Below are 14585 nucleotides of genomic sequence, written 5' to 3' on the forward strand. Positions count from 1 at the left end.
TTGAACACCCTATATTACGAACAACTTATTATAATGTACGCTACGTTTGGAATGTTTAATAAGACCACATCTGAAACTTAAAATTGATAGTAATGGAATATTAACTGTAACAGCAAAAGACGTGAACTCATGTCTTTACGCAGCTACATCTATCAAATTAAAGGTGTAATAAAAAATTACATTTCAAATTTGTTTTTATTTTATTTGATTCAGTAATACATCATTCATTAATTAGTTCAAAAGAAATGCAATATGCATTGTAATTAAACATGGCTTCTATAATTGGAAAATATTCATTCCATAAGTCAAAAACATTTAATTCCTGATCTGAAATTCGTGAGTTTCTTCATCTCGAGAGTTTGGTCTGTTTCATAACATTTTTTTCAAGTTCTTCATCATAATGTACGATAAAATACAAATCTTCTAATATTTTGTAATATTTCATTCGCAACAATTACTCAATACAACAGAAATTAAATGCAAGGAATGTTTATTTCCTAAGCATAAAGATCACTAATTACTCTAGAAGGAGAATGTCCGCGGCGTACACCGTTAATAATGACACCTGCCTTCTTTTGCATGTTGAATGCAACTCCGTACACAAGTTTATCTTCCTTGAAGTAAAGTGTAGAGAATTGCTTAGAAACCGGGTCATTTTGTGTAAAAACATTATAACCCTCTGTTGAAGTTGGTTGCATTCCAACAGCCAAAACATCGACGTTGTTTGCCAACAGTGAAACAGGTTCGATGCAGAACTCGAATTTCTTGTTATCACCAGTAGCATTAGCACCTGCGACTTTACCCATCTCCAAAGCGGGTGCCCAAAGTCCTTGGTTCATTTCATTTAAGAATGCGCAATCACCGGCAGCGTAAATGTTTGGTAAGTTAGTTTCCATCTTTTCGTTAACAGTAATACCACGTCCGCATGTAACACCTGCTTCCTTAGCAAGTTCAATGTTTGCTCTTGTACCAGCATTAATGATAACAATGTCAGCTGGCTCTTCAACGCCATTAATATTAACAGCTTTCAATTTACCATTCTCGGAAACAATTGACGTCTTAGCTGAAAGTCTAAGATCAATTCCATATTCCTTAACACGTTCAGCAAGGAATAATGAAGCTGCTTCTGTAAGTAGACGTGGCATTAATCGATCCATGATTTCAGTGACTGTTACATCTAAGCCAATGCTCTTAAGTGAATATGCATTTTCAAGACCTAATACACCACCACCAATTAATACAGCCTTCTTAGCTGTCTTACATTTCTCCTTAAGTTGTTCAGCAGAAGCAGCAGAACGAATGACAATGACTCCTTCAACTCCACTGCCACCAAGTGCTGGAGGAACAAATGGTGTTGCGCCAGTAGCAAAGATAAGTTTATCATATTCAAATTCACCATTACTAGTAATAACTTTCTTGGCTTTAGGATCAACTTTGGTCACTTCTGTCTTAAGATGAATGTCAATCTTGTTATCAGGTGCCCATCGTTCATTTCGTAAGTAGAACTCTTCATCATTTGGTTTACGTTCAAGTATATCGACAACAATTGGTCTATAATATGGCATTCTATCTTCATTAGAAATAAGTGTAATTGTACCAACTTTGTTACGTGCACGGATTGCATCAGCTGAGGCAACAGCAGCTGCACCAGTACCGATGATGACAAACTTTAATGGTTCTGTTGAAGTTTCTCCAACTTCTTCAGGTGTGTAAAGTTCAAATAATTCTTGTGGAGCTCCACATGCTGGACATGTTAATGGTGGTGCAACACCTGCATAAATTTCGCCACAAATAATGCAACGCCATAACACAACCTTTCCTTCTGGATTAAGTTCTTCCCAATTTGCAGCACCTACAACTCTTGGCTTAGGCTTCTCTGGTACTTCGTTGTTGAGGACACATTTTCCATAAAGCTTACCAAAGTCTTTGGCTTCTTGTTTTTCTTTATCGGATAACCTTAACTTGATTCTGAAGCCATCAAGAACTTTACCACGAAGTTGATTCATTCTAGCAATGATGTTCTCAACACCTTCGCCTCCCCATCCATATGAACCAAAGGCTGAAAGGATTTTACCAACATGGACAACAGGACTCATTGAAAGTGCAATATCCCAAATTGGTGGAACTGCATCACCATTGATTGTGTTTGTACCAAGAAGAACACCATCTGCTGTAAGGATTTCTCCCATTATTTCGGCTTTAAGACCTGAATAGTTTTGAATGTTGACCATATATGACTTAAGATCTACATCTGGGATCGATTCTTTAATGCCGGCCATGATTTGTTCGCCAACTTCAGTGGTATAACCATAAGCAGAAGCATAAACAACAACAATCTTCTTCTTTTCACCTTTGACTGGAAGTTGTGACCAATCCTTATATGTGTTGATGATTTCCCAGATGCGTGTATCAAGAACTGGACCATGTCCTTGACAGACAACTTTAAGTTCAAGGTCCTTGATCTTTTCATAAGCTTTAAGAACATATTCCTTGAATGGGCTAAAGATGGCTGTGTAGTAGTAAAGAAGGGCATCTTGATAACCTTCTTCTTCAGATTGTGGAAGCTTTGAAATTAAAATAGAATCAACCTTAGGGGAATAGTGGGCGCCAAATGAGTCACATGTGAATAAGATCTTGTCTTCTTTGAGATATGAATAGATTGAATCTGGCCAGTGAAGGAATGGAACGCTAATGAATTCGAACGTCTTTCCGCCAAGCTTAAGAGCAACAAGATCTTCTGCTGTTCTGTATTGGAATGGTTCATTGATGATATCTTTGAGATATGTAATGGCGGTCTTGGATCCAACAACAGTGACACCAGGGATCAATTCGGTTATCTTCTTGATAGAACCTGAGTGGTCTGGTTCTGTGTGGTTTGTGATCAGATATTTGATGTTATTGAGATCACCAACAATTGCCTTTAGTTTTTCAAGGTATGAGTCTAAGTACACTTCTTTAACAGTTTCAACAAGAACTGCTCCTTCTGTGGTGTTTACAACATAAGCATTATATGTTGTGCCATATTTAGTTTCCATGACAATATCAAACACCTTGAGGTCATCATCAAAGACTCCAACCCAGTAGATACCTTCAGCAATCTTTTCAGTTGTTGTTTGCTTTTGTTTCATAAATAGTGAAGAGAATATTTGACAAAAATCGGATCGATTGAAAAATTGTGTAAACGTAATAAAAACACATTGTAATCATCAGAAAACAAATGAACTTTTTCTATTTGTTGTTTTGTGTCAAATAAATTTATTGTCGGTTATTAACGGCCATTTTATAAAATTTTTTCTCAGCGTTAAAATTTAAAGGGATGGACAGAACGTTCAGGAAATTTGTTTGAATTTTCAGAGGTTCAATTTTCTGAACGTTTAAAAATATAAACTATACAAATACACTTCCGATAATGGATTTCTGAGGACGATCGTTCGCTCAGCCCGAAACAACAAGGCGATCCGAAAATGAACCCATTGGTCACTACCCCCAATACATAAATTGTCCCCAATTCCACACAATGTTTCATGTTTCCTTACCTAAAATGTACATACGCTGAATTTGAAATTTTAATCTAGAACAAAAGATCTCTAAAAAATTGTTGTATTGATTCAACCACACGTAACCTCCTCAAAGAGAGCTTCCACTGAGTTTAAAAACTCAGTTACTGTTGAATAATCAAAAATTAGGATACCATGGATAATAAATTTCCTTGATATTTAATTAATAATTAATGCGATTGAAGTCCAAGAATTCCCAAATAAGTAAATTTTCACAGACGAATATGAATTTCCTATCCATAACTTTGAGTCCATCTTTGCCTCAGTTTATAATTGTTTACAAAAACGCGTCGATGCCAAATCAGTTGATTAGTATACGTCGAACCTTCTCGAGAATTTAATTTGAGCTTCCAATTATTTTACGAATGATTTTATTTGGCAGTTTTTTATTTTTGTGTGATATTACAAACGGTCGCTAAATTGTCCTTCAAGTTATTCAAATAAAAATTAGAAGTTTACTCGAAATTTTGAGAATGAATATATTCAATTTCTATCAAAAATAGGGGGTTAGCTTCAAATAAAGCACAAAAAAGAAAAAAATTATTTTAACTTATATTGTTCTTTCACGTAAAAAATTTTCACGCACGCCTCTATTTAATGATTACCTCTTATGTTATTGATGTCCTAAGGATCCATTATCATTGATGATCTATTTTGCTATCTAAAATTAATACAAATTCTGAATTCATTCGTCATATATTCATCAAAAATGCCAACAACATTTTAAAAATGCCACGAAGCGTGCGACCAACAGAATATTTTTTCAAATCACTTTATTTATTTAGATAGAAATGCTTGTTTCACCAAAGACTGGTTCGTCACAAAACCCTCCTCAAGCTAAGCATTCATCTAAGGCAGGTGATGTTGTTCTTGGTATATTAAGGAGCTTTTTCCCAAATAGCAACAAGAATACTTTCAAACCCATTGAACCGAATCTTACTGAAGGCTGTCTTAATGAAGACGAAATTAAAGTGATGAAAAAGCAATTTGATGACTGTCACGTCAAGCAAATTTATCTTAAGCATATAGGCTTACCATCTATCATAAGACTACCAGTACAAGTAGCGGTAATGGAGAAAGGAAATCAGAAGCCAATATTTCTTATGGAGCAATTAAAGCGAGTGTTAGAAAGAGCAGGAACAAAGCCAATCATTTTCGTATCAGCGCTTGGTCGATATCAACAAGGGAAAAGCTCAACAATTGCAGGATTAACAGGTAACTTAACAACTAAAGTTGGTGATGGAGTTAAGGAACAAACAGATGGAGTATTCATTGATGGTCCTTATACACTTGATCATTTCTATGAAAGATTTAGGTCAAGGAAAGATGGACGATATTTAATTAAGCCGAGAAACAACTTATCATTTAAACGTAATGATACTACAATTATGGAACCAGTTATCTTCTTCTTTGATATCGAAGGATATGCAGGGTCGAAGAATGATTTAAAGTATGCGGAACAAATTAAAGCATTTCGAGATTTAGTTGTTCCATTTATGGCTCTTTCATCTGTTTATTTCATGATGGCTGATTCGAATCCAGCGATTGATGAAATCAAATGGATGATTGATGGTTTAAACATTTCATCACTTACGAATTCCGATCCAAAAGGTAAAGGACATTTAGGTTTAATAGTTCCAGTTCGGAAAGTTGATGAACCAATTAAGAAGATTGGGTTTGATCCTGCTAATACAAAAACATATGATAAATATAATGAATATCAAAATCAGAACTTTGCAGGGTCACAAGAAATTAAGGATATTGGTTTAAATATTACGTTTATTCCATTATATCCACTCAATAATGAAAAACTTTATATTCGATCATTTAGATATTTTGCGGCGAAAATGATTCGAGCAATGGAAAATGCAGCTGAAAGTGAATTCATTCGAGATGCGAATTCAGCACTTGGATTATTTGATTATGTTGTGAAGAATTGTAATTCTCCTGATTTTGTTAATGGAATTCGGAAAGAAATTAATGATCAATATAATAGTACTATATCTGAAATCACATGTAACTCAATATCTCCATATCTTCAAGAAGTGATTGAAAAGATAGATAATGAATTTAATGAAATAGAGAATTCTAATGTAAGTATTGAGACTATTAATAAGATGAAAATACAAGATAAATATTTATCACAATTACGTAAAATAATAAAGAAAATCCTTGGAAGTGCAGAGTTCTCTGAAGGAGCTTTAAGTGTTAAATCGAAATTCGATGATCAAATCCAAAAACATATTGATGAGAAATATCAAATACTTCTTGATAAAGATAATGAACGGAAAGCTAAAATCGAAAAAGATTTAATGAACATATTCTCTATTGAGAAAAATAATTATATAACAAATGCAAAAAAACTTTTCACAACTAATGAATCGAATTGGAATTTACAGAAATCGAATCAAGAAGAATTTGTGAATAAGTTCATCCAAAACATGATAAACAATTTCGGAAAGAATTATAAAGATGAAACACAAAAGAAAATGTTTAATAACGTTTTAACAATGTACAAAAATGAAATTAAAGCTGACACAAAGATATTATTTATCGAAACACAACAATTTTATGAGAAAATTAAAAACCAAAGAATTCTCGCTGAAGAAGAAGAAAGATTACGCGAAATGAAGAAACAAGAAGAAATAAAGAAGATCAAATTATCCAAATTCCAAGAATCAATTCCAAAGATAACTAAAGATTATCGCGATATATGGAAGAGCATTTTTGGTGATTTACAAGACAAGTTAAAGGATAAAGATTTTTATCTCTCTACTTATGAAAATGTAGATGTAACATATAATGATACAATGAATAATGTGAAAGATGCTCTTAATCAAAAAGGTTTTACTGAAGATCAACAAAAATATGTAAATGGACTTTTGGAAGTTGACTCGGAAACATTTAAGAATCAAATCGATGAACTTTACCAAAAGGCTAAGAAAATGCACGGAAAAGTCATACACGAATCTGCTTCTTATCTCCAAGAAGGACATAAAAGTCACATCGTAATATACAGAAGAGAAGTGTTCGTGTGCGCAGACGGGAAAAAGGAATACGGTCAATGGGAGGCAATACGCGTGGAAAAGGTCGGATGGTTCCAAAGAAAGAAGTACACACATCCGCCATACGGATTCTTCAAACTCGAGTCTGAATCAAATAAAGTCGGAGATGTCGATGATGAAGACGTTGGTGTGTTTAATTCAGATGATGAAAATGACGATTCTTCAGATGATGAATACTCTTATTAAAATGAATTATTTAGTAAATATTCATCGTATTTAAAGCGGATTTGATTGTAAGTGTTAATAAATATTTTGTGTCATGACTTGGAAATATTGGTGGAAATTCAATGTAAATCAAAATAGACTAATGCGAACTGAATGTTGTTAATTTCAAGAATGATTATGAAAGGTGATATGGACTTGCCATCGATATTCTAATGAGTTGTAGAAAATTAAGCTTGTGCAAGGAAGATTTGATTTTAATACAAATACACAATATATCTCATATTTTGATATGAGATCTCATATTTTTCTTCTTTATTAATTTTTTTCTAATCCTTTCGATAAAAGAATTTCATCAATTTCAGTTTATAACATCTCAAGAGTTTGAATCTAATTTAAAGAATATAATTTAAAATATAATTTGTATACCTCCTTTAGTTTAAATAATATTAGAATTAATGAAGTGGCAAGTATTCTCTTTTTCAGTAAATGACATTTTTAATCATTATAATGATTGGTTCATTTTGCTTAGATAATTAGAATTCTGCTTTAAGTTTCGTATCAAAAATTTCATTCTTTCAATTGATTGTTTTATCACATTGTACAAGTGTTACTTTTTCAAAATCATACAAATGTTTATTAATTACTTCATTTGGAACATTTTTTTACTCAGTTCATTTTCATGATTTGCTCATCGAGCCAATCTAATCCTTCGTAAATGCCATCTCCTGTTTGTGCAGACATTCCCTGAATTTTCCATGGACGATCTTTAATCTCATCAAGTTGGAATACTCTTGCTATTTCATTTGGTAGCATTGCATTTGGAAAATCTTGTTTGTTCGCAAATATAAGCAAAACACTATCATGTAATTCATCAATTTTTAAAAGTTTTAAAAGTTCGCTTTTTGCTTCCATAATTCTCGCAACATCAGCAGAATCTACAACAAAAATAATTCCTTGCGAATATTGATAATAAGGCTTCCATAATTCTCGAATTCTATCTCCTCCTTCGTGATCGAAACAACATATATTGAATCCTTTGTATTTAATATTTTCAACATTAAATCCAATATGTGGTAATATTGGTATAATTTTTCCAAAATTAAGTTTGTATAATATTGTTGTTTTGCCCGCATTTTGAAGTCCAAGCAAAAGAATATTTGCTTCCTTGTTCGTGTTAAAAGTATTGCTAAAGGATGATCCCATTCAAATGATGAAAAATGAAAACCTGAACTTCCATCTGACCAGATTCAATAAATAAACTATTCAATTTTCGCATAAATCCAAGTATAATATAAAAATCACGATTTGGCCAATATCACAAGAACAAATCACTTCATATTGTTCATTACTTTCCCGTATTTTTTTGTTAATAGCATTGCTTCAGTTATGCCAATAGGCCCATCAATTAAATTGTAATTTATAAATGTAAAAAAGGCAAACGACCTTAAAGAATAAAATATTATTCAACAAAATGTTTTTATATTTGGGTCTTATTTTCTGTTCCAAAGTCAACAAAACAAAAAGCCATGGTCAAATTCAAGAGGATCAAAACCGCCGCGGGGCATCCCATTTTGAGGTGCAAAATCTCAAAGTGGATAGAAGTAGATCTTGATATATTTATGACACTCACATATCATGCGGATTTACATTTGATTCAATTCGTCAAAAAGTGTTATGAGGCAAATCAATCTTCTTTCGTTTGATTTCAACTTGTAGTTGAAATTGAATAAACCATACAAAAAAAATCGACCGTTAATTTTATGATTATTATCGTTTTGCTCTCAATTTGTCACTCCTGTGACTAAATCCATTTATCAGCTTCATCATTCATCATATCAGTTAATTTTAAATCTAGACTTTGGTTTTCAAAGGCATGTTCATTTTCATGATTTGAATGACTTTTTTCTGTTGTATTTGCATAGATGTTTAAAGAACTTACATCACTTCTTTTTTGCTTTTCTTTTTTAACCAAGAAAAGAATCATTCCAATTATGATCAATACTAAAGCAAGTGATCCACTAATTATACCAATCAAAACTTTAGTAGATAATTTATCTGTTTTTTGCTCATTGATATAAACTAATGTGTAGAAACTGACATAATAATGTCTCATGAAAGAATATGAAATAATTTCATATTCGTAATAAATAATTTGTGTATATGAAAGTATTTCCAAATTTGTATTTTTCGAATGATAATATGTGAATGAATCTTTAAGTGAATGTGTGAGATACATCGTTTTAATTGTAATTGACTTTGTATACGTTATGCTATAGAGAAGTGTATATGAATGTAATAAAGATACGCCAAATGGAAGTGATAAAGTAAATGTATTGGACTGAGTATATGTATTACTTTGTGAAAATGTATTTGATAAAGTAAATGTATTGGACTGAGTATATGTATTACTTTGTGAAAATGTATTTGATAAAGTAAATGTATTCGACTTAGAAAATGTTAATGTCGATGGCTCTTTAGATAAGAATAAATGTGATGTATTACTTAATGTTCCAAAGTTATCCATTGATGCAACATGGACATAAAGATCGCCATCTTTGATATTTAATATAGTGTCACTTGCTGTTTTATTATAGTTGGCGTTATCTTCAGTAATATTTGTGTTTTCATTTTCATCAATAATGTAATAATATTCTTTGACATATGTGGTGAGATTAAACTGAACTGGCAATGATTCACATGAAGTTCCATCTGTTGCATTGCTTTTGACTTTATAATTAATACTTTCGGTTGCATTATTGTTATCTGTACTGATTTTTATAGATCTTTCACCCTCAATTCGTGCAATCTTTGGAGGATTTAGTTTCTTTGGCTCTACTGAATTATCATATGAATATTGAAGCGGCGTTCGCTGATATAAATAGTAAATAGTGTTTGTAAGAAGCTTTCTCTCATATAATGTTGCACTAGCTAATGTATGTCCTGTCTGAATCATTGCGGTGTTTTTATATGTAGTTAAGTAAAAATGTGGATTTCCATATCTTACCTCTGAATATCCATCAAGTTTCCATGAATATGCTTCAGCTTCTGTAAAATTTCCACCAGTTCCTGTAGTGTATTCTCCTAATTCAACCCAAACATCACCAAATGCTGCATTTGAATTTGTATGTGTTAGATTGATTGGCAAGACATCAGATGGAATGTGGTATGGATAATTGGTAACTAAACCACGCTTTTTGACTTTAAATTCAGTAGAATAATGATTCCAATTTGAAGGAAGTGTACCTGGTGAACAATAACCAGAAACAATGCATGATTCTGTTCCAAGCTTGATTCCAAATTTATCTGCAATTGCTCCATAACCATTAAAGTTTCCATAAAAATATCCAACAGCATCATGACCTAACAAAACGCCATAGCCAAGATCAATGTACTGTGAAACATGTTGAACTGTTTGGGTATACGGTTGTAAATCATATCCGCCATTCAAATCCATGAAGCCAATGACAATGATATCATAATTTTTCATACATTCTAAACTCATTGATTCAAATTCAGTATTTGAGATTGATGTAACATTTATAATTTCTTCTTCTGTATCGAAATTTGCTCCTAATCTTTCATAACTATAATTTACACCATTATGTATATAGTAACCACCTTCAATCCAAACCTTAAGAATAGCTGAAAGTGGAAGCGTACTATTCTCTGTTGATTGTGTGCTATATATAAAATCAACTTTAGGACCAGTGTTTGGATATACATTTAGTACATTGATACTTTTTGTTGTACTAAAATCAAATGTACTAAGTGGTCTCCAATTTGATCCATTTCTTTGATAACAAACTGAATATATTGAATCTTGAGGTGTTGATTGTTTTGTCCAATTCAGTAAAACATGATTATTTTCATATTTAACTTGGAGATTAATTTCATTTGCTCTAATAAAATATGAAAATATTATAAATAATGCATTAAATTTGAGTTGATTTTTTTCAAATTCTTTAAAAAACATCTGACAAAATAACATATATTGCAACCATAGCTTATATGGAGTGTATAAAATTGAATAAATATAATTGGATGATATTTTCCTGCTAAACATTATAGCCCAATCGATTTAAATGATTTTTAGCCTTTGTGAACCGTAATTCCTGCCCAAAATAAGATTGAATAGTTGTGAAAAAATTCTGAGATAAATTTGAGCAGTGAATTCAATATGACAATAATCACATCTCAATAAGTAACAATTTATTTTTACAATTTTATAACAAATATTCTTAACATTCAGAAAATCTGACAATTACCGATGAATCATTATGGGAAATCAGTACAAAATGAAATTGAATATGCATCAGCTTATTTCGTGAGAAAGTAATCCACAACTTACGTAAGTGTGACCACATATGTCAGCGTAAAAAAAAAAAAATTAAGCGGAAATTAATCAAAGTACCTAAATAAAATGATTATCTATTCACTTAATTGACAATAAATGTTATCATAAGTATCTGAAGTTAATTTAAATTTTTCATAATGAATCAATAAACGTTGTTTTTTGAATTCAAAATTTATTTTTTTATAATTTTGATTGATGGTGTTAAATAGTTGAAATCAAAGTTGATCCCATAACAAAATCTATTAAATTTTATCTCCATTTGATATACTAATGAGCTTTTCTGTCTGAACTTTACATGGCTTTACCATTCCTATATATATATATATATATATATATATATATATATATATATATATATATATATATAAAATTCGAATAATATAAAATACATACATAACACTTTTTATTGTGCTCTATTTATGTTATAGATTATCATTATAAATGAGAATGAAATTAATTTCTAAATATTTTTTTGGTAACAAGTTCTTATTTTTATTTATTATATGTTGCTTTTTTCTTCCACATGATTTGTATCCAAAAAACAAAAAAAAAAAAATAGTTAATTATTATATTCAAATGACATAATATCCGTCGATTTTTGTATTAATAATAACTTTATTTTTAAATCAAATAGTATATGAGGATGGTATGCACTATGATATAAATAAATTTTTTACTATATAATTTTTTAATCAGAATTTCTTGTTGAAATACTACACTTAAATATATGTTTTTGAAAAAGTACATTAAAAAGAAATAAGACAAACAGAAATGAAAATACATTAAATAAAACGTATATTGGGAATATATTAATATAAATGAAAAATTCAAATTTATGTCTAAAACATTATTATATTTAACTCTTAGATTTAGTTTTTATTATTATTTTTAGTTTCAATTATAATTATATCTTGACAATTTGATGGCGGTGGTTTTACACCAAGCTTATTAATAATAATTTGAACAACTTCAATATTATTCTTTCGAGAAGCAATAGTAAGTGCGGTATTAAAACATTTGAATAAATTTTAAATAACATTTTGAAATTTTATATAATTAAAACATACTCTCTAATAAATGAATAAACATCTTCTTGTTTAATATTAATTCCATTTTGATTAACTAGTAATTCAACTGTATTATAATGTCCATTTTTAGCTGCTTTCATTAAAGCAGTTTTAAATTATCACAATAAATTCCATATAAAATTTAATAAATATCAAATTATGTAAATATATATCATATAAAATAAATAAATATCTTGAGCATTAATATCAAGTGAATCCTTTTTAACAATTTCCCTAACAATATCAACATAACCATATTTAGAAGCTAACATAAGTGCTGTTTCAGAACAATCAAAAAAATTCCAAACATTAATAAAAAACATTAAATATATGAAATAAATATTTAAAAAATTATTGATACATCTTTAGCATTTACATATATTGAATGTGTACTACAAAGAGCTTTAACAATATCAGTAAATCCATAAGTTGAAGCTATCATTAACGCAGTCGAAAATCATTTGAATAAATTCCAAATATGTTATTGAAATATCAAACTTTAAAGTGAAATACTGATATGATTTTATAAACATTTACATCATTAATATTAATATCACCTTGGTCAATTAGTAATACAACAATGTCTTTATGGCCAAAGAATGAAGCTAACATCAATGCATTCCAAAATCAAAGAATTTGATTCCATATATAATTTTGAAACTTTAAATTTGTTAAGTAAACGTTAAATTGATTAAAATAACATTTTTTATCGTAACATCTGTGTCTTGAAGTTGAATAAGTAGTTCAGCAAATTCTGTTTTTCCTTTTTCAGCAGCATTCATAAGAGCTGTATCAAAAGATTTGTGTGAATTCCAAATTGGAAAGTAAAATTCTGAAAATTTTAAAAAAACATTAAAAAAAATATTAAAACATCTTGAATATTAACATCAATACCTTTTTGTTCAAGAAGTGCTTTTCCAATGTCAGTATAACCTTCATGTGCTGCCCAAATAAGAGCTGTTTCGAAAAATTTTGAACATCTCCATTTTTAATTGTAAAATAACGTATTTTTTGTTTACATCAAATATTTCCTGCTGGGTTTGCCATTTAAGAAAATTGGTAAATTGTTGAACTGGATCAGTTGAAGACATTTTTAACAATGAAAAAAATGACAAATAACGGTATAGGTTTGGCATTTTTTGTTCTATGTAAATTTCCGAATTCTATGTCAGTTTTGTTATTGCAAAAAAATTATAAACTATTCAAAAAAGTGGAGTATCAAAAAGTGAGTAAACGTTTATATAGATCGACAATGTTCAATGCAATTAATAAAAACTATTCAAATGAATTGAATTAATTAACGATCGTTTTATTTGCTCATCTTGTGGGAGAATATTAAGCAAAAAAATTAAATGGATAGATTTCATTTAATACAACAGATCATATTCAATTAAAGGAATGAAAATATAGATGAACCAATAGAAATAATCAAAGAATTATTTGATTTTCCATGGAAATATATATTCTTCATGTTGCGTTGTTTGCCAATTAATATATACATTTTTAATCTCACAGAACAGTGATATTGATATTAATGTATGCCTTAACTTTATAATCAAAGAGTCAACAGGGAAATATTACATTATTGAAATGATTACACTAATGTCTTTACATATATTTATGAAAATAAATTTGAAGAAATAAAAGATTTGGAATATTCCAACCGAAATTGTTATGGTACCATAACAACAATTTCACATTTGTTGGATTAATTGTATCTAAAGGAATAATATTAAATGAATGCACTTTGTTGACAAATACATTCACTAAATCAAATACTTATACGAAATCGAATACAAAATCATATGAAATTTCACTTGTTGTTTAGAATTCATTTACATTCGAATGGAATAACAATAACAAATACAATAACACAGTTTTTACCTACATTCCGCAAACAGTAAGTATAATTTGATTAATCAACAAATTTAATGTGCAATCATTTGCTTAGTAATTAAATAAAGAATCGGTAAAATTTAATTTTTTTTATAAGTTTTTTATCCTTAAAAATACATAATGAATGGCATTTTTGTTATGTGGGAATTATATACAATATGTATGATTAGATTTTAATGTTAGGCTTAAATTCAGTTTGATAATCACAATAAGATAAAATGATTTTTGGAAAAAATGGAAATATTATTTTATCAATACACAAATTATTATGACATATTTAAATTTATAGAAAGAGTTATAGCCTAGGCCATTAAATTGTGTTATTTCGCCTGTAGGGTAATGTCTTTAATTAATGAAGACTTAACATTTTTAAGTGATTTTTTGTGAAGAAATATTATGGGGTGCCCTAAATCGTTATTCCCAATAAACGTATTTCTAAAAGTTTTGGATGAATGAAAAAGATCTTCTGGATAGAATTTAT

At 29.7% G+C, this 14585-nt stretch overlaps 3 protein-coding genes across 3 annotated transcripts; 1 reads left to right on the forward strand and 2 right to left on the reverse strand.

Annotated features, from left to right (window-relative positions):
• Positions 1-497: 497 nt before the first annotated feature.
• On the reverse strand, positions 498-3128 carry GO595_000217 (MBL fold metallo-hydrolase; the record flags this gene model as incomplete). The annotated part of the gene is made up of 1 exon (XM_067915046.1): positions 498-3128. One exon carries the CDS (start codon positions 3126-3128, stop codon positions 498-500), a length of 2631 nt encoding a protein of 876 aa, XP_067779672.1.
• A 1220-nt stretch (positions 3129-4348) lies between these two features.
• Positions 4349-6808, forward strand: GO595_000218 (uncharacterized protein; the record flags this gene model as incomplete). The annotated part of the gene is made up of 1 exon (XM_067915057.1): positions 4349-6808. The coding sequence occupies one exon, from the start codon at positions 4349-4351 to the stop codon at positions 6806-6808; it is 2460 nt and encodes an 819-aa protein (XP_067779673.1).
• Positions 6809-8588: 1780 nt separating this feature from the next.
• Positions 8589-10289, reverse strand: GO595_000219 (bacterial Ig-like domain protein; the record flags this gene model as incomplete). The annotated part of the gene is made up of 1 exon (XM_067915068.1): positions 8589-10289. The coding sequence occupies one exon, from the start codon at positions 10287-10289 to the stop codon at positions 8589-8591; it is 1701 nt and encodes a 566-aa protein (XP_067779674.1).
• Between the last annotated feature and the right edge of the window lie 4296 nt (positions 10290-14585).

The sequence above is a fragment of the Histomonas meleagridis genome (genome assembly GCF_020186115.1).
Source record: "Histomonas meleagridis strain 2922-C6/04-10x chromosome Unknown contig_1, whole genome shotgun sequence".
NCBI lineage: Eukaryota > Parabasalia > Tritrichomonadida > Dientamoebidae > Histomonas > Histomonas meleagridis.